This window comes from Quercus robur, chromosome 2 (genome assembly GCF_932294415.1).
Source record: "Quercus robur chromosome 2, dhQueRobu3.1, whole genome shotgun sequence".
NCBI classification, from domain to species: Eukaryota; Viridiplantae; Streptophyta; class Magnoliopsida; order Fagales; family Fagaceae; genus Quercus; species Quercus robur.
The window spans coordinates 96363070-96383008 of NC_065535.1; the positions used below are offsets into that span (position 1 = coordinate 96363070).

General features: G+C 36.8%; 1 protein-coding gene across 1 annotated transcript; it reads right to left on the reverse strand.

Annotated features, from left to right (window-relative positions):
• Positions 1-9015: 9015 nt before the first annotated feature.
• On the reverse strand, positions 9016-16196 carry LOC126716058 (disease resistance protein At4g27190-like). Its single transcript, XM_050416991.1, has 3 exons — positions 15497-16196; positions 14233-14461; positions 9016-11129 (listed from the first exon to the last, which is right to left on the reverse strand). Exons 1-3 carry the CDS (start codon positions 16121-16123, stop codon positions 9295-9297), a joined length of 2691 nt encoding a protein of 896 aa, XP_050272948.1. The 5' UTR covers positions 16124-16196; the 3' UTR covers positions 9016-9294.
• Positions 16197-19939: the final 3743 nt, after the last annotated feature.

Sequence of the window (19939 nt, forward strand, 5' to 3'; positions counted from 1 at the left end):
ATGCCCATAAACAAACACAAATCCAAACCACAGGTGGTCACACTTTTTGTAAACATCAACAAAGACAACCAATATTCTCAGTAAATTACATGTAACATTGACTGATTACTCAAAAAATTATAAAACCCAAACAAACCCTGATAGTTTTTAGACCCCTTAAACAATTGGATTAACCTAGGTAATTAGCCAAGTTGTTACTTAGTCCAAATTCCAAATCTAGGTTATCACAATCAAACAATCATATCATGCAAAGTAGCGGAAAATAAAAACACAACGATATGATAACCCAGGAAAACCAAACCGGTAAAAAACCTGGGGAGGATTTAACCTAGCTATCCTCAAGGTAAAAAACAAATCAACTAGAAAGAATCGAAGTTCATACAATAAGACTTACAAGCTCCCACGCTCGACTTCTTATTGCTACCCACCAGTAGAACTTACTGACACGACCACGTGCGAGCTCTGAATCCACGGACTCCTTCTTTCTTTGGCCTTTGCAAAACACAAACACCCCCGTTTGTGACTTTGAGATCCCACTCAAAGGTTTAGCAACACAAACTCTCCTGATTATGACTCCAAGACCACCCTTGAAGGTTTAGATCATCAACACCTTTGATAACTAGAGAAGGTAGCAACTTCTACAATACCGGATCTTGAGATTCTTCAAGTAATAACACCGATAGAAGACATAAGAGAGCTTTTGGGTACAAAACCCTAGATCTACAAAAGAGGCACAAGATGCACTCTAATCTCTCTAAAAATAACTCTCAAAACCCCACCTAGGGTTAGCTTATAATGTCCTTTAAATACTGGAAAAAACAGCTTGTGATTTGGGCTTCAAACGAATAAGTTATGGCCTTTTTACGTTTTGTTGATTTTGCTAATATGCGATTTTCGATCAATCGAAAATCCCTAGCATTAATCGAGTATCAATCGAACCAACCAGCTTGTAACATATTTGTTTTTATCTCGAACTTGAGTTTTTTGTCTTGGGCTTCAATGTAGACCATTCTAAACTAATGAGACTTAATTTTTGTCATGTTTTGTCATGGTTTGCCAACATTATAAACTCAAAACCTAACAAACCCAAATAAAAATAGTTCGAAAACTCAAATAGTGACCGATTTATTACTTGGATTTGAGTCCCTCGAACAACTTGTTGCTCATCTCGGTTTATTCTTGAAGCGCAATTTCAATATCAGATGTAGATGGGGATTTTCATGATTCTAGGGCTCGTGAGGAAAGATTTCAAAAGGTTCGTGGTTTTGATTCATGTTACGTTGTGATTTGTATTAAAAATGTGTTTTTCTAACGTCTGAGGGTGAGGTGGGTAACGGAGAGCAAATGGAATAAAGCTTAGGTGGATAAAGAGTTAAGTTTTAAACCACAGGTAGGCAAAGTAAAAACGAGCTAAACCACATGTGAGTTTACTATAATTTCCCCTAAAAATAATGGTTAAAAGATATTTTAATTTTTAAACAATGGAGTTTTTAAGTCACCTTATTAAATGAGAAAATGTTTTAAAAAATATATAGGAAAAATTAGAAACAAAAAAGGATAATGATGTGACTGGTGAGGTGGCTCAACCAAGTATAGCAACAATAAATGCTACGTTTTAGCTTTTAAATATATATAGATATAAATTAAAGTACACAATTATAATATATGATGTAAATAATTAAAAATTTTATTTTGGATTTCTTAAAACTTTTTGTATAGAATTTTAGTTGGAATAATATTTTATATTTCTTAAAACTTAGTATTAGAGTTTTATCTCAAATAAACTATTTTAACAATTAATAAGCTTTTTTTTTATTTTTTTTTTTAGAAAGAATTAATAAGCTACTTTTTTTTTTTTTTTTTTTTTTTGTGGAGAATGCACCTTTTTTTTGGAAAGAATTAATAAGCTACTTGATATAGTAATATAGGCTTTTTTTTTTTTTTGGAAAGAATTAATAAGCTATTTGATATAGTAATATAGGCTTTTTTTTTTTTTTTTTGGAGTTTGTAATATAGTTTCATATAAAATAAACTATTTCAATAATTAATGAGACACATTATAAAAATTCATTATACAACGTGTAATACAATACGTTAAGTCATTTGGAGCAACTATGACTTATCCAATTTTTATTTATTATATAATGTATAGTGTATAAAAATGACAATAGAAGTCTATGACAAACCAATGTATAAAATTATTCAACCAAAAGTCCCAAACCAAGTTTTGTAGGTTTCTCTGTAACTAGGGAAGTAGGTTTTTTCCTCCTCTCCTAGGCAGTAGAATTGTTCGTCCCTTCTTGTAAGGCTTTTCTTCCCTCAGTAACAACGTTACGTGTAGGGCTAGTGGTTTCTTTTTTTTCTGGGGTTTGGGAAACAGTATCCTTTCCACGGTTTTCTTCTGGTTGTTGTTCTTCTCCATTACTCTTCCCCTCTGTCTTTTTCTATCCTCTCGTGTTCTTTTCCCGAGTATTTTTTTCCGTTTAGTACCATGGACGATCTTACAAAACATTGGAATTGCCTTTCCCTGTCGGAAAGGGAAGGCGATGACCTTTGCATTAAAAAAGACCGTCGATCACAGGAACATATTATAGCGGCTTTCTTTCTCACACGGCGAGCGTTAAATACGGAAGCCATAGCTAGGACTTTCAAGCCACTCTGGCCAGCGGAGAGGGGCTTTAAAATTCAAAGAGAAGGGGACCATAAACTCCTCTTCATCTTTGATAATCAGGAAGATGTTGATAGAATTTTGGCTAATGAACCATGGAGTTTTGACAAATCTCTAGTGGTTCTGCAGAGATATGACAGAAACTCCCCTATTGAAGAACTCAGTTTCGATAAAACAGTTTTTTGGGTGCAAGTTCATAATATTCCCATCCGGTACAGAAGTAAATCAGTGGCTGAGGACATTTGTGAGTCAATCGGTATGGTCCACCGTTCAGAGGAGAATTCGGAGGGTGGGGGGGGGGGGGTAGTTTCATGAGGGTTAGAGTTACCCTTGATGTCTACCAACCACTGTGCAGAGGTCGGGTCATAAAACTTGAGGAGGGTGGCAAGACATGGGTGAACTTCAAATACGAACGTTTGCCTAACATTTGCTACTGGTGTGGATGTTTTGACCATAGCGACAAGGATTGTGACTTATGGATCCAAAGCAAGGGGTCCCTGCAACTTGAGTCTCAACAATTTGGTTCGTGGCTTCGGGCTGTACCTAGTGCTGCATCGCATAACAGAGTAACCCGAGTGTCGGGATTCTATGAGGGGCGAGAGGAAAATCTCTCGACGCGGCGGCGGAGGGCGGAGCGCCAGAAACCAATACCAGTTGCAACACCAAATGCAGAGGATCAGTTAGAAAAGGAAATTCCAAATTTGGAAGCTGAAGTTACGGGATTCAATGATAATAATGCAGCAGAGTCCACGGTTTTAAATATGGAAATGGAGCATAATATCAGGGATAGAGAGATTAATGGAGATTTTTTCTCCCAACAAATCAGGGAAATTGATAAGGAGATTAGCTACAATGAAATTTCCCCTTTATCAGATTTAAACTCTTTTGCCGGGAACACTTTCACCCCTGTTGCAGCACATGACAGCCCACGTGATATTTTAAAAGAGCCACATGACTCACTTAAGGTTCAGTCTTCACCTCTAAAAAATATTTCTAATTTGGCTAACTTAACTGTTGCAGCAGAGAAACCTCCATACCCAACATGGAAGTGTCTGGCACGTCTCTCAGCAAGCTCCCAGGCCAAACCAGATGACTGCATTGGCTGTAAGCGCCCAGTTGACATGATCGTTGATCACTATGAGTTACCAAATAAAAAGCTGGTGGTTTCAAATAGTGATAAAGAGAACTACCCTGTATTGGCGGTGACTGGTTTCCAGTCCCGCCAGTCGCAATGAGTTGCATAATTTGGAACTGCCGGGGGCTTGGGAACCACCGTGCAGTGCAAGAGCTTGTGGATTTAGTGCAGGCAAAAGCTCCCTTACTCGTGTTCCTAGCCGAAACATGGGCGGACGAAGCTAGGCTAAATTACGTAAAAGATCGCATTCGGTTTGATCAGAAGTTTTTTGTAGAAAGAATAAATAAAGGCGGAGGTTTAGCGCTGTTTTGGAGAGACGAAATTGAAGTAGAGGTTGAGACATCTTCGCTGAATCACATCGATGCCATAATCAACAAAAATTCAGACAAGCCTTGGAGATTTACGGGCTTCTACGGTGAACCCGAAACGCAAAAGAGGTTTGAATCCTGGGACCTTCTCCGTCATCTTCATCGTCAAAGTTCTCTTCCTTGGCTGTGTGCCGGGGATTTCAACGAGATAACGAAGCAAACGGAAAAAGCGGGTGGTAGGCTAAGACCATCCAATCAGATGCAGCAATTCAGAGAAACACTTGACGAATGTGGATTCATGGACCTTGGCTTCACCGGCTTCCCTTTTACATGGAGTAAACACTGGCAGAATGGTTTTTCTTTGTGGGAGAGACTTGACAGAGCCGTTGCATCCCAAGAATGGTTCACGTCTTTTCCTGGCACTAAGGTACACCACATTGACAGTACAACATCCGATCATAAATTTCTGTGGATTGTAATAGCTGACCTGGATTTCCAGCGGGGGAAAAAATTATTTAAATTTGAGGAGATGTGGCTTGCGGACAAAGGCTGTGGGGAGGTAGTTGAAGGTGTATGGCTATCTAACTTTGGTGGGGCCGATAATACACGGGTGTTGAAGAAGATTGATTCATGTGGTAGAGAGCTTACAAACTGGAGTCAAAAGCATTTTGGTTCAGTCCGTAAAGAATTGGCACAAAAAAGAAAGGAAAAAGCTCGATATGAGCGTCTGGCTCTTCAAGGAGGCAATGTAACCCGTTTGCTTGCCATTCAAAAAGAAATAAACTCCCTAATGGACAAGGAAGAACGCATGTGGCGACAAAGGTCCAGGACCTTATATTTGAAAGATGGAGATAGGAATACCCGGTGTTTTCACTGCCGGGCGACCATTCGAAAGAGGCGCAACAATATTGCAGGAATTAGGGACCAGTCAGAACAGTGGTGTAATCAGGCGGATCAAATTGCCTCTGTTTTTGGGGAATACTACCAGGAGTTATTTACCTCAGCCAATCCGGAAAGCATGCCCAATGCTCTTAGCTCCATTCCTCAGTTGGTGACTGAGGATATGAACTCTACCTTGACGGAAAATTTCCAAGCTTGGGAGGTTGAAAATGCTCTAAAACAAATGGCGCCCCTAAAGGCCCCAGGACCCGACGGTATGCCCCCTTTGTTCTTCCAAAATTATTGGGATTTGGTTAAAGGTGATATCACTGACACTATCCTAAATTTCTTAAACTCGGGCTCTTTACCTTCACCCCTTAATCACACTTTTGTTACCCTGATTCCTAAAGTTAAAAATCCAGAAAGAGTCACTGAATTCCGACCAATAAGTCTCTGTAATGTGCTGTATAAGATTTTTTCGAAAGTCTTAGCTAATAGATTAAAAAGAGTTTTACCTCTTATTATTTCTGAGCATCAGAGTGCCTTCCTGAAGGGTAGACTGATTATAGACAACATATTGGTTGCTTTTGAGACTTTGCATTACATGAAAAATCATAACTCTGGAAATACAGGTTACATGGCTCTTAAGTTAGACATGAGTAAAGCGTATGACCGGGTGGAATGGTCTTTTTTGAAAGATATTATGTTGAAGATGGGTTTCAATGACAGATGGGTAGCCCTAATTATGGAATGCATTACGTCAGTGACTTATTCTTTGCTTGTGAATGGTGAACCACATGGACACATTACTCCCACTAGAGGTATTCGTCAAGGAGATCCCCTTTCCCCATATCTTTTCCTATTGTGCACAGAGGGTCTTCACAGGCTCATTCAGGCTGCAGCCAATAATGGGGACATTAGGGGTGTCTCAATTTGTCGAAACGGTCCTAAGTTAACCCACTTACTCTTTGCAGATGATAGCCTTCTTTTTTGCAGGGCTACCAGACTTGAGTGTCAAAAGGTACTTGAAATACTTTCTACTTATGAGAGAGTCTCTGGCCAAAAATTAAATAAGGAGAAAACAGCTTTGTTTTTCAGCAAGTCCACCCCTTTGGAGATACAATCTGAGATTATGGAAGAACTTGGTGTTTCGGAGTTGAAAAACTACGAGGCGTACTTGGGCCTACCGGCCATGGTGGGAAGAAATAAGAGAGCCAGTTTTGACCAATTAAAACAAAAAGTGTGGAAGCGACTACAAGGATGGGAAGGGAAGTTATTATCACAAGTAGGAAGAGAAGTACTAATCAAGTCAGTAATTCAAGCAATCCCGACGTATGCAATGAGTTGTTTCAAATTACCGATCACTCTATGCCATGAGATTGAAACTCTTGTTCGGAAGTTTTGGTGGGGTCAACGAGGAGACCGGAGGAAAATACATTGGGTGAGATGGGAAGAGTTGTGCAATCATAAAGATCAAGGGGGATTGGGGTTTAAGGACCTCACCATGTATAATGAAGCAATGTTGGCGAAACTTTCATGGCGGCTACTCCATGATGATAAGTCTTTGTTCTTTAGGGTGTTTAAGGCAAGGTTTTTTCCAAACGGCTCAATATTGGATGCTAAGGAATCAACCTCCGCCTCATATGCATGGAGAAGCATTCTTATTGGGAGAAATGTGCTGTTAAAAGGTGGTTTGTGGAGAGTGGGAGATGGAAAACAAATCAAAATTTGGGGCGACAATTGGCTGCCAATAAAAAACCAGCCAAAGGTTATTTCCCCAATGATTTTTGGGCAACAAAATTCTGCAGTAGAGGTTTTAATAAACCAATCAACTCGTAGGTGGAGGAGTGAAGTGATTGATCATTGCTTTAACTCGGCTGAGGCAGAGGCAATCAAGAGCATCCCGTTAAGTGCAACTCCCCAACCGGACAAACTAATATGGCCTTTCACTCCTACGGGCCAATATTCAGTTAAGTCTGGATACAGATATCTCTTCGAGAGCAACAGCCCACAACCACTCTCAAGTCTCTCCTCATCTCAGTCCTCGGGCTGGTGGAAAAAGCTATGGAAAATGGAGGTTCCCAACAAAGTGAAACACTTTGTGTGGCGCACTTGTAGAGAAGCTCTTCCAACCAAAGCCAATTTGTGCAGAAGGAGAATCATACCTGATGGAGTATGCGACAGGTGCAGGAGGCACAACGAAGACAGCTCACATGCTTTATTTTTTTGTTATGATGTGCAGGTAGTTTGGGCTTCAGAACCGGAGTGGCAGTGGCTCTTGGATATGCAGGGACAGACAGCTAAAGATATATTTGTTCGTGCCTTGGAGGAAGACAAGGATGCCACGCTATTGGCATTCACGAGTTGGGCGATATGGAATGGAAGGAACCAGCTACGGGTCGGTCAGGCAGCATGTCCACTAAACCAGGTCTTGAAAAACTCTAAGGAACGCAGAACTGAATTTCAACTCCTTCATCCCAGCCTTCCAAAGCAGCAACACAGAAAGCACACAAAATGGAAACCTCCAGCGGAAGACAACCTCAAGGTGAACTACGACGGCGCAATCTTTCAAGAGCAGGGTAGAGCAGGTATCGGTGTAGTAATTCGCAACTCATCAGGTGAAGTTATGGCGTCCCTGTCACAGCAAATACCATTGCCAACAACGGTAGCCCAAGTTGAAGCAACGGCAGCGCGAAGGGCAGTGGAATTTGCGCAGGAATTAGGCATCACTCGAGCCATTATAGAGGGTGATTCAGAAACAATTTGTAAAGACCTTTTAAATCCAAGTCCTTCCCTATCCCTTCATGGACTCTTGATTCGGGATGCACAGGTTTTAGCTCTCTCTTTTACAAGTATTACCTTCGCTCATGTTAGTCGTCAAGGAAATACTGTAGCTCATAGTTTGGCTAGGATGGCAATTTTGAGCCAAAGTTTAAATATCTGGATGGAAGATGTACCACCAGATATCCTCCAATATGTACAGGCTGATTTCCCAGCCTTGTCTGCTTAATAAAAATTTGAAGTCTTGTTTCTCAAAAAAAAAAAAAAAAAAAAAATGTAAAATAAGCTTTTTTTTCAAATCTACATTGAATCCCCTTACAAACTAATGGATGTAAACAAATAACGCGCTCTTCCACTAAAATGTGGTGGAATACTTGTATGCCTAATCTATGCAATGTAGGTGCTCTATTTAGCAATATAGGGTGCCTTGCATAACTTCCTAAAGGTAAGAAAATTATTTAAAAAGAACATTATATCGGTCTTTCCTTCTCAAATGTTCAAAATGGCCTCTTATGCCTCTATTTTGGAGTTTATACACCAAAAGGGAAAGCAGTGGTTGTCAGGTATAATGTGGCCCCATAGAGTCAAATATGCGTTCAACAACAACAAATTGTTTTCAGGAACTGGTCTCAATTAGTTCAAGAAAACGATCAAAAATGTAAAATTAGCTAATGGCAAATAAATTTTTTCTAACAGTAATAATTAGTTAAGAGGAGGGAAGTTTAACTAAGCATGAGAACTTGAAGGAGAAGTTAGGGGGGTTTGAAATAATACGCATTAAAGTGTGTTTCACTAATTATGATTTGTGTTAGAAAGACTACGCATATACTAAACGTGATAATTTTAATTTCCTTTACTTTTTGTTTAAAACAATGATTTGAGGTGAACTTAAGGATAATATCCGCATAGTGACTATTCCAACTCCAAGGTCAAGGTACCTATGTTACTGGCATGTGTATTCCGTTACAAATCTTAAGGCCTAGTGACATCCAAGAAACTAGGAGCAAAGTGGACCTGGTTGATAAGAAAATTTTTTGGTGAAACTAACATACCAGTAACATAGGTCATTACTTTGTACGTACAATAGTTTTGGGCCTTCTTGGCTATGCAACCAAGATAGAATTCTGGCTCCAAAAAAAAAAAAAAAAACTCACTATCACAGATAGAATACCAACACAATTGGCCTACATTAGTATAGCTTTACAGTCTGTACTTTGTGGGATTCCCGGAAATATTTTCACACATATTCAAGAACTTGGATTTCATTAGCATTGTGTTTAGAGGATCAGAAACCTAAACACACCATATTTTTCACAAATAGCATGAGAAAGATACATCGGGCTAGAGGGACTATATTCAATGTAGTGTCTCACCGCCAAAGCAGCGGCGAGAGTATAGACACAGCAAACAGAAAGTGGTCCAAGGATGCCTCAGCTAACAATTATACAGTCATTGACATTGAACCAATAAGCTTCCATAAGGCAATGCAGAGACTAATTTTGATTAGGGAACATTAAAAGTGCTCAGAAATCCCTTGCTTCAATTGGAACAAAAATTTCATCCAAATAACCTGGACGACCATTGCTCCACTCTAATGCTTCCCACCAACGCCTCTCACCCTTTATCTTTTTCAAATCTTGACTAGATACTTCATCAATTAATGGATTCTTAAGATTTGGGCAATTATAAAAACTCAACCATTCTAACTTTGGTGCAATGTGTAAACCATTAGAGATGCTAACTAATCCAGGCACGCAATGAAGTGAAATCTTCTTCAAATTTGGGAGAAAATAAGAGGTACCATGCTCAGCAGAGATTTCGCAGCTTACAATGCTTTTGATGGAGTGGCAGTATTCGACTTTAAGCTCTCCTAAATTGCATAGGTTATCAAGCAACCCTTGCGTGAAAATAGTGGTCAATTGGGGACATGTGCTCAATGTCAAGGACTTAAGAAGAAATAAAGAATTTTGTTGTACTGGCCCCTCCCAAATGCTCCTTAAACTCTTCATATAATATATATACAGGTGTTCAAGTGATCCAAGAACAATTCTTTCATCATCATATGATTCAGATACTATTTCACTTATACCATCTTCCCCATATGCATCTGCAGCATCTATAATCACTTGAAGCTCATTACATTCCCCCACGACACAGCATTTTAGTTGCTTCATATTTCTAGTTTCAAAATCAGATAGCTTCTTAATAGTCGCATGCCTGTCCAAGAAAAATGCGGTCACATGTTGGAGTACATTCTTAATATCCCTATGGACACCCACACCGTTTATGTATTTCAAGCATCTCTCCCATCGTTCCAGCTCAAACTCAGCATCGGGAGGGACTCGAGACATAATGCGCTTGACATGGTGACCAACAGTAAATCTGAAATTAGAAAGTGATGGGCTATTCCACTGGAAGTGACTCAAAAGTTCCACCCTTGGAAAATAGAATTTAAGAGTTTCCAACCTCTTTAAGGTACATACTTCATTAACAATATCTTCCACACATGCATCCCACCGCTCGTCATCTGGATTTACATCAATATTCAGCTCCTCTAACTGAGACAATGCAGAAATTACCCCACAAGGAACCACAGCATTTGATTGCATGGTTCTCCTACCATTACTCGTATATCCATAAAATGAAACTTCCAAGCATGTCAGATTAGTTAAATTCTTAATCTCCTTAGGAAAATCCATAATATTTGCCCCTTCAAGATCAAGAACCTCAAGTTGCTTGAGATCTCCAACTTTTGGCGACAAAATCATGAGACGATGACAATCATTTAGAAACAATCTTTTGAGGCTTACCAATCTGATAAGAGAATCAGGCAAAGACTTGATACCAGTCCTGGATAAGTTCAGGATTTGAAGGGCTGGCATGAAATTAAAAAATGGCTGAGGAATCATTCTTAATTTGTAGTTTCTTGGAAGGAACAGAGCTGACAGATTGGGGCACCTTGGATTCTCAGGTAAATCAGACAACTCATTGTCCATCAAGTAAATCTCTTTGGCATTCTTCCAATCCTCATCGTTTGGCGGCTTAGTTAATCCTAAACCACCCTGCATGAGAAATAATCCACGTTGCTCACTTGCTTCTGGTTCCATCTCACTAGATTTAAGGATCTTAACTGCTTCAACATCAAACACCACTCCTTGAGGTTTTAGAGTACTTGATGCTTGCAGTTGCATTTCCTCAAGCTGTATACCCTCTGGTTGTCTTAATTGTGAAGAAGCTTTATTCCCAATTTCTTCAATTTCAAATTTCTTTTGTCCACTTGAGTCAGTCATCTTAACTTCTTTAACATCAATTACCATACCAAAAGGCTCTGATGCTACTTCATCTTCACTTTTCTCTTCTACAAAAAAAAAAAAAAAAAAAAAAAAAAAAAAAAAAAAAAAAAAAAAAAAAAGCTTCCAAGTAACTTATACTCTGTGTGTAAAAATGACCCCAAAAAATAGTTAAAGAAAATATTCAGAAGATCTATATTGAATAAAGTACATGTGAGTATCATCCAGTATTCCTAAATTAATTGATTCAGTTTTTTGTCCATTTTAAAATCATAAAGAAATATGATAATAGAATTCAAAGAATCTTTTTTAAGAGAAAGACCAATCACCGAAGGACACATAAAATTCTAATTTTCAAAGTAAATAAACTCAATGCAAAGAAAAATACCAAGTGATGATGACTAATTGCACTGGCAACATGCTTAGCAGTTAATTTTTCACAAAGCCAGTTCCAACCCTAAAAATAGGATAACTAAGGTCAATGTTTGGATTGTGCACAGGTCGTTTCTAAGAGGGAGGGGAGAATATAGTTAACTGAACCAACCTTAGTAGGTAGGAAAAAATCCCAAACCGCCACCGAACCACCAGTTGGTTGTCATGATAACAAAAAATAGGTAATTTTTAAATAACAATTTTAACATTCTCTCATAAACAAGTGTTGGAAAATAGAAATGGCCTCAAATTTTTATCTTGGCTTGGTTACCTATTTGAGTTTTCTTGGTGTGTAAGAAAGGTTTTTATTCACAACCCACTCCCATCCCCAACAATGATCAACCCATCAACCCAACGCACCCCACTGTTGTTGCCACCCAAAACAATCCATCTCTCTCTTTTTGGTGCAACCATGGAGGATGGATATATTACAATTCGCCTATTGGCTATTCAAGAATTATTTTGTGGGGTTCACGTGCAAGTCCAATTGAAGTAAAAGTCATGTGGTTTTAAATGTCTAAGTCTTTTAGGGTTAAAACAATTTTTTATTTGGATCTTTATTTCATTAGCTATGGTCAATTTTGTAGTTAGGGACAAATCTGTAATTTCTGCAATTCTTGTGAATTAAGGGTATTTTGGGTAATTTAGTTGAGTCTAGAATCTTCTAGGAGATCCTAAGTATCTTAGGTTTATTTTCTTTGGGCCCAAAGAAAGGCTGTAAATGAATCAAATTATTCATAAACAACTTGAGCCCAGCTCATGAAAAAGCTTGTTTATGTTTGTTTGCTTAGCAAGCAAGCCCAACTCAACTTCAAGTTTAGGCTCTAAACATAAGGCCTGATTTAATTATAAATAATTATTATATTTTTATAAATAATTATAAATAATCATTATAAACAATTATACTTGTCTTAAAAATATACACATATAGAATTGAGGTTGAAATGTCTAAGTGTGTAATAGGTTCATATGATATAAAATAATTATTTGTAGTGTATTGATAATATGAACAAACCATTCGTAATAAAAATTTATAGATTTGTGATGGGATAAAAAATTTTAATTATGGTTTTGCTATATATAGGAAAAGAATAAATTAATCAAGCAATGACCTTATAGTTATAGGTTCAATTACCAACTGGGCTTGTTTACAGCCATAGGCCCAAGTTAGTATTTTATTAGGTTTTAGTTTACTAATTAAATTAGTAGTCCTAATAGGAGTCCTAATGCTATTAGTACAAGAAATTGCTTTTATATATATTTGTGCTCAATGTTTTCAAAAGAGACGGAATTGATTAATAAAATTATTGAATGTTTTGACCATAGAGGCACAACAACTCATTTGGTTTCTTTCTCCTCCTCCTCCTCTTATGGTATAGTTCACGGATACTGTTCATAAAGCCTCTAAACACCATAAAAACTACCCATTTCCTTCTTACTTACAACCCCAAATCAAGCCCTTTTTTTTACATATCAAAACCCTAAATCCTCAAATACTTTCTTCTTCCAAATGGCCATCAAATAACTTATCAAGCTACCTTTTAATTCTTAACACAACCCATAACCCTTTCTACAACAACTCTAGATCCTATTTCCATAAATCCTCCTTAATCTTAACCCACCCCAACCACACGTAGACAAATTCCCCTATTTGTCCTATGTCACTCTCTCAAACTCTCAATTTAATTCCCTATTTTGTAACATTTTTGAGAATTTTTTCACAGCATATGTATTGGCATAATTTATGTGAATTATATGTGTAGTTACGATTATTTATGTGAATTTTATCAATGTAGCTGTGGGCAAAATCTGTGATATTCAATTGGATGCTTGAGTTGTAATTGATGGTTGGTTGAGATTGCTGAGCACTTGGTATGGAAGTTTGATAGAGGAGGTAATGATGTAGAAAAAATTATGATTTTTCGTACAAGCCAAATGTCAGAAATATGTTCCAATTTTCAGTTTCACAACCAAACACTGCAATATAAGCAATTTTCCTAGCTGAAAACATTTCATGACAATACAGACAACATGAGTGTTGAAATTTTGCCAAAGCCATCAGATGCCTACCACAGATTCACAATTGCTGCACCAACTTTCCAAATTCACAAGCCTTTTATTGTGCATTTCTCAACACAAACATGAGACTTTCTTGGGAATATTTCAAAACTTTCCAAAATAATAAGGGAATTATGAACATTTTTTGGAACTCCAAACATGAGTCCATGTTTAGTGAATAGTGGCCTAACAATCTAACTCAGATTAAATTTGCTGTGACAAATTCTCAATTGCCCAAAAAGGGCCAATACACTTTCCTACTATGAAGCTCAAATACCCTATACAGGATACAAATACAACACAAGATGGACATGGGGATAAATAAAAAAATTTGGAAAATCTATATTCCCCCGCCCAAGCAATATGCTGCGGGTTTGAGTCCATGTATTAGTCTCTCTAAAATTTGGGGTAAGGCACAAAGGCTACCTACCAACTCTCCCAAACCCCACGTAAGAAAATTTCTTATGTAGTGGCTAAGACCTTTTTTTAACGATTGCAATCAAATTCGAATGAATATAACAAGAAACAAGGTAAATAGGAATAAAATGAGTCAATAAGAAGACGCAACGTATATAGGAAGAACCTTCTTTTTAGGAATGTAATCTATATTAAGAGAAACAAGCCACAACATCATGCATTAGACAAATAAAATAATAGGTTAAGCGTTCTAGAAGGAAATACCTTTCTCATGTTCCTCATTAGCTAATTCTGTATCAAAGTATCCTTGCTGCTCTAGTTCTCTCTTTGCTTTTTCAGCATCATTTAGTTTCTTCAATGTGTCTGGGTTGTGATGCTCTGGGACGGCTTTCTGGAAAGTCTCAATAACAGGTTCATTGTCCTTTGAGACTCTTTCCACTGTCCCCCACACAAGTTGCTTCCTAAGAAAAGATGTCACAATATGTTCCCCATACTGAAAAAAAAAAAAAAAAAAAAAAAAAAAAAAAAAAAAAAAAAGCAGTAATATTAGAAGTTGGATCAAAGTGCAATTGAAAATATAAATGCAAACATCAGACTGTTTAATACGGTCAGTAATGGCATAGGACAAAAGTTTGAATGAACTCATATACCAATTTTTATGTAGGATCTTTAGGAATTCAGTACTAAATTAGGGTTCTTGATGAGATCTTGAAGGGTTTTTTTTTTTTTTTTTTTTAATAAAAAACTAATGAAGTAATGATATTTACAAAAAGAAGAGGTTATTTCATGTTCAGTGTTCAGTAAATGTTTCCAACTGAGCTGTTGATCTTTCCATATTGTTATAAATACGACCATTTCACTCTTTCCACAATAACCATATCAAACATAACAGGACATAGTTCCAAATATCCAATGAGTGCTTCCCATACCAATTTCTCCAACCAAGTAGAAGATCGTCTACTCTCTTTGGTAACACCCATTGAATCCCAAAGACTACGCTCCACTTACTATATGCCTCTTCACAATGGATCAACAAATGTTTCACCGTCCCTCCTTAATACCGGCACATGCAACACCAAGCAACTAATGAGAAAACTTGCTTAATGAGATTATCATAAACGAGAATCTTCCCTCAAGCTTCCATGGGGCCTTATCACCAAGGGAAAGAGTTAAGACTTTTGAGTGTAAAAGGTCTAGAAGTGAATTCATTTGACTCCAATTCTCAATCATAAAAACCTTTATAGAATTTCACATTCTAGCTCCGCCCAACCCTATCTAACTGACTACCCATGACTCAATGAACTTAGGCATTCTTGGATTGGGTTTGATGCTAAATGAGTTAGATGGTTGCGGCTACAAAGAAAGCGAGCGAACAAAAGGAAGTCTTTATGCTGTCGATGATCCAATAATAAGAGAATCGCCGGATATATAAAAATATGTATATAACTCATAATAATCACAATCAAAAGCTAAAACAGTAATGAAAATCGAACAAGAGATAAAGAAGAAGAGATGAGTAAAACTATACTACGATACTCTTTGTAGTAGTAGATGTTGTTTGAGCAGCACTACCACTTCCATCGCCACTGCTACCAGTACCAGTAGCATTACCTCCTTGTCCTTTACTCGCCATGACAGTTTTGTCCGTTACAGTAGTTGGACATTTCCCCTCTTTCTTTTTATAAGAAATCCCTCTGGTTTTGGCTTGGCGTTCACTGACCTCCCTCAAATAATCCCTTACAGCTCTGGCTCTAAACGGGTTCGATTCTGGCGGTCCACCGTGCTCCACGTAAGCCGATCCGAGCCGTCCGATGAGCGCCTCAAGGCTACCCCACGCATGCCTTAGTGGGCAGGTACATGGGCTTGGTGGCTCCGGGTTGCCGAAGTATGGGCACCCAGTGAGATGGACCTTGGTTTTTTCGAACTGGTCCCAGTACCTCAAGAAGTCGAGCACGAGGTATTCATTGCACCTGCCTAGAGTTATAGGGGGCTCCTGTTTCCCTAGGTACTGTAAGAAGGTGTTCCAGTCTCGACGCTTTTGTGAATCGTACCAATCTAGTGAAGCAGGTGATAAGCTCGGAACAGCTGGGGCTGTTGCTAATGGATCGTCTCCCCAATTCGGATCGGATTTGTCGGCAACTGATGCTGAATCCATAATCAAGAACTTGGGTGTTTAGCTTTTTGGGGTTAGGTATTTTGGGTGATATATAATACAGTATGCTTGCTGGTAAAAATTCTTGAATAAATTTCAGCAACGGCACAACCAAAAAGAATACAAAGATTTACGTTAATATCATTTTTCAAGAAAAAAATTACGGGACTTAAAACTCTTTTTTTCACTCTACCCCAAATAGCCGAATGGCCTTCCTTTTTATTTCTTCACATTTTTTTCCTTTTCTTTTTTATTTTTCCCTTCCACACTCTTCAAATCAAGTTACAATAAATGCAAAGCCAACTTGTCTTGACTTTTGTACGTAAAGATGACTTCTTGGCCATTTTTCAACAAACTTATTTAATGAGCTAAAACAAAGTGTGGGCTGGACCATGGTGCAGTGCACCCAACAGTATGACTGAGTTAAATCAAAGCATCCTAGCTATTTTCAAGAGCTAACAACGTTTTCATCTCTTCTTGATCTCTACGGTGCATAGAAACCTCAATTCCTGTTTCTGTTGCTGTCTCTCTCTAGAAGAGAAACACCGTTACTCTCTGCCCTGAAGTCTCTCACTCTTTTTTTCTCAGTTATTGCATTAAAGTGTTCTAGTATTGCATTATTATTGCATTAATTAATTAATGTGTAATAATTTAACAAGGAGGGCCCGTCATTTTAAACTGTTTGGTTGTACAAAGAGAAAAGAGAAGTTGATGAGGAGGAGTGATACCATGGAGCCCAATATTTTGGAACAAAGTTTCTCTCCAAACTATGAAGAGAAATTCTACAAACTTCTTATATATCTTTATATTGAGTGTGAATTTTAAAAATCTAACCATTGAATAGCATGTTCTTATTATATCATTCATGCTTATAAAATTTCAAGAAGATCAAAGATCAATTGTTATGTCATTGAACAAATGTTAGATTTTCAAATTTTTATGATCTAAAATTATGTATAAAAAATAAGTTTATTGAATGAATAGTAAATAACATCCGATTTGAACAAAATTTGATGTGCATGTTAAAAACCTAAGGAACATGAAGTTTAATTGTTAGATTTTCAAAATTTATACACAAAAAAAGATATATGAGAAATTTGAAGAGTTTCTCTCCAAACTAGTTTGAAGAAAAATTTTGTTCAATATTTTAGTATCAGCCCAGTTTGGGCGGGAATGGGAGGAAGGGATATGTTGCCTTTTGAACTTTTTTTTCACATCTTTTTCTTGTTATCGAATCCAACCCCAATACAAGTTTAGCACTTAAGTAAATACTAACAAAATGCAAAATCAAAGTTATTCAAATTAAGCATAACCTTAAAGTGAAGGCTATAACAACTAAACTTGTTTATGTTTGTTTGTTTAACAAATAAGCTAAACTTAAGCACAAGTATAAGCTTAATTATTAAACAATCAAAGCTCAAATATAATAATTTGTTGGTGAACAAATTTGTGAACATACATTCTCAATTTAACTATATATAATATTATATCATTTATGTATTCTCTCCAAAAAATAATGAAATAGACTTGAGAATATATTTTGTAAGTATTTAATTAGGTTTATATAATATCAAATTCATATTTGTAATTCATTGATAATATAAACAATTAATTCAAACATGTTATTAACCCTCCGTTTGTTTTGAAGTAAGTATTTTACACATTTTTAGTGTTTTTTTTGGGTGTAAAATATGGTTAAATGAAAAATGTTTTCTAATCAAACAGTAAAACCAAGCCTAAAATAAATAAAATGTTTTACCCTTAAAACAAGCGCAAAACATTTTACTTATTTACACAGCCAACTCTTGCCCCCCTCCCTCTCTCACTTGACTAACCCATCTCCCACTCTCTCACTTTGGTTCTTCTCTCCCTCACCCACCGACCACCACCACATGCCAATGCATCATTGTCTTTTCCTCGTACAAACCTCTATCCTCCCTCTTCTTTTCTCTCTTGTACAATCCTTTAGGATTCGATTGACAAGCGACGATCATGGGGTTTTGGTGGTTGCTCCGATCTTTCTGCCATTTAGTTTGTTGGGTTTTTAGATTTTCAAATTAGGTTGTGTTCATGGGTTTTTTATTCTAGTTTGGGTTTTTTTTTTTTTTTTTTTTTTTGAATTAGATTTTTGGGTTGTTAGTGGTTGGTTTTGGGTGGCTATTTCTTGAATGGTTGGTGGTGGTTTTGGTGGTTTTTTTTTTTTTTTTCCTTCCCAATCTAGATTTTGGGTGGTGGGTGGTGGTTTGTGCATCTGTGCTTGGATTTGGTGGGTTTTGAGAACTAGGAAAAAAAAAAATTATTTTACCACAAAACAAACACTTAAAGTTATTTCCACAATATTTTCAAATTTGCAATTAGACACTCTAAAATGAAAATGTTTTACCAAAAAAATTTATATGTAAAATAGTTTACTTTGAAACAAATAGAGCGTAAAGTTACAACTTATAGCACTATATTTTTAGAATTTAACAAACAGAAGTTGATAAAAAGAAATAAAATAACATGTTCAATTACATACAATATTCTTGTAAAAAATACATACAATATTATACTTATATATGTCAAAGTAATAGTAGTACAATACCATAATATACAATGGTGAAGGTGTTGGTTTTTTTATCAGGGACGATAGAAGAAGTGTGGTAGTAACTTTAAGCAAAAAGATTAAAGATCCTATGGATACCATAGGTTTAAGAGGTAAAAGCTTTTGAGGCTGACCTCCTTTTCACTCATGATGTGGGAATTAGAGATTTTATTATTCAAGGCGACTCCTTGATCATCCTCCAGACTTTGAGTGAGCGTTTCCTGCCTCCTTCATTTGCACCATTGTATTTGGTTTGATGTCTTCTAGGGGTGTCAATTGAGGTAGGGGTATTCGACTAAATTGCTCAACCCTAACCCGACCCATTTAATAATTGTGTCATGATCTTTCAACCCTAACTCGACCTGTTAATAAGGCGGGTTGACTTGACCGAATCCATTTGACACGTTTAATAAAAGAGTAGTGTTGGGTTGACACGAATATAACACAACCTATTTCAACCTGCATAATATTAAATATAACATCCATCTAGAAATAATTTTTTTTTTACATCCCAAAAAACAGTGCATATACTTCAAGTCTTCAACCCACATTCAAAATAATATAGTTCAACAAAAATATAACATTTATCTAGAAATAAGTTCTTTACACTCCAAAAGACATTCAACCCAAATTAAAAATAACAAAGTTTAACAAAAATAAAATAATATAGTTCAACAAAAATATTATATCCTTGGAACTCGCCAAATGCAAAGTTCTATGCCCAAAAAATAAAAGTATTAGTAGTTCTAGGGTCTGTAAAGTTTCAATTTTCAATTATATCCCTTGTAAATTGTTGTAATTACTCACTTTTCTTTTCAAATTTAAAATATATGTTCAATATGAAAGGTATTTGAAAAATCTAAAACAAAATAAATATTTATTTGTTATATGAGTTAAATGGGTTATGTTAAATGGGTCATTTCGGGTTGACACAATTAAATTGGCGTGTTAAACGTGTCTATTACGGGTTACGCGGGTTGACCCGTTTATGACACGTTTCTTATTGTGTCGCTTTCGGCCATTTATAACCCAAACCCATTAAGGCCAAACCCTAACCCGAAAAAACCCGTGTCGGATTCGTGTCATGTTCGCGGATTGGGTCGAACATTGACACCCTATTGTCTTCTACTCATGATTTTCATAGAGTTGAATTTTTACATGTAGACAAGGTTATAGACCTGACCATCTTTTAACTAAACATCCTTTAGGCATTGATGATTTCTCTACCCTGAATT

Coding starts and splice junctions, on each gene's coding strand:
- LOC126716058 (XM_050416991.1), bottom strand. CDS start 16,123: ATGGATTCAGCATCAGTTGCCGACAAATCCGATCCGAATTGGGGAGAC. Junction 14,462..15,496: donor CTACTACAAAGAGTATCGTA/GTATAGTTTTAC, acceptor TTTTTTTTTCAG/TATGGGGAACATATTGTGAC. Junction 11,130..14,232: donor TAATGAGGAACATGAGAAAG/GTATTTCCTTCT, acceptor TTTTTTTTGTAG/AAGAGAAAAGTGAAGATGAA.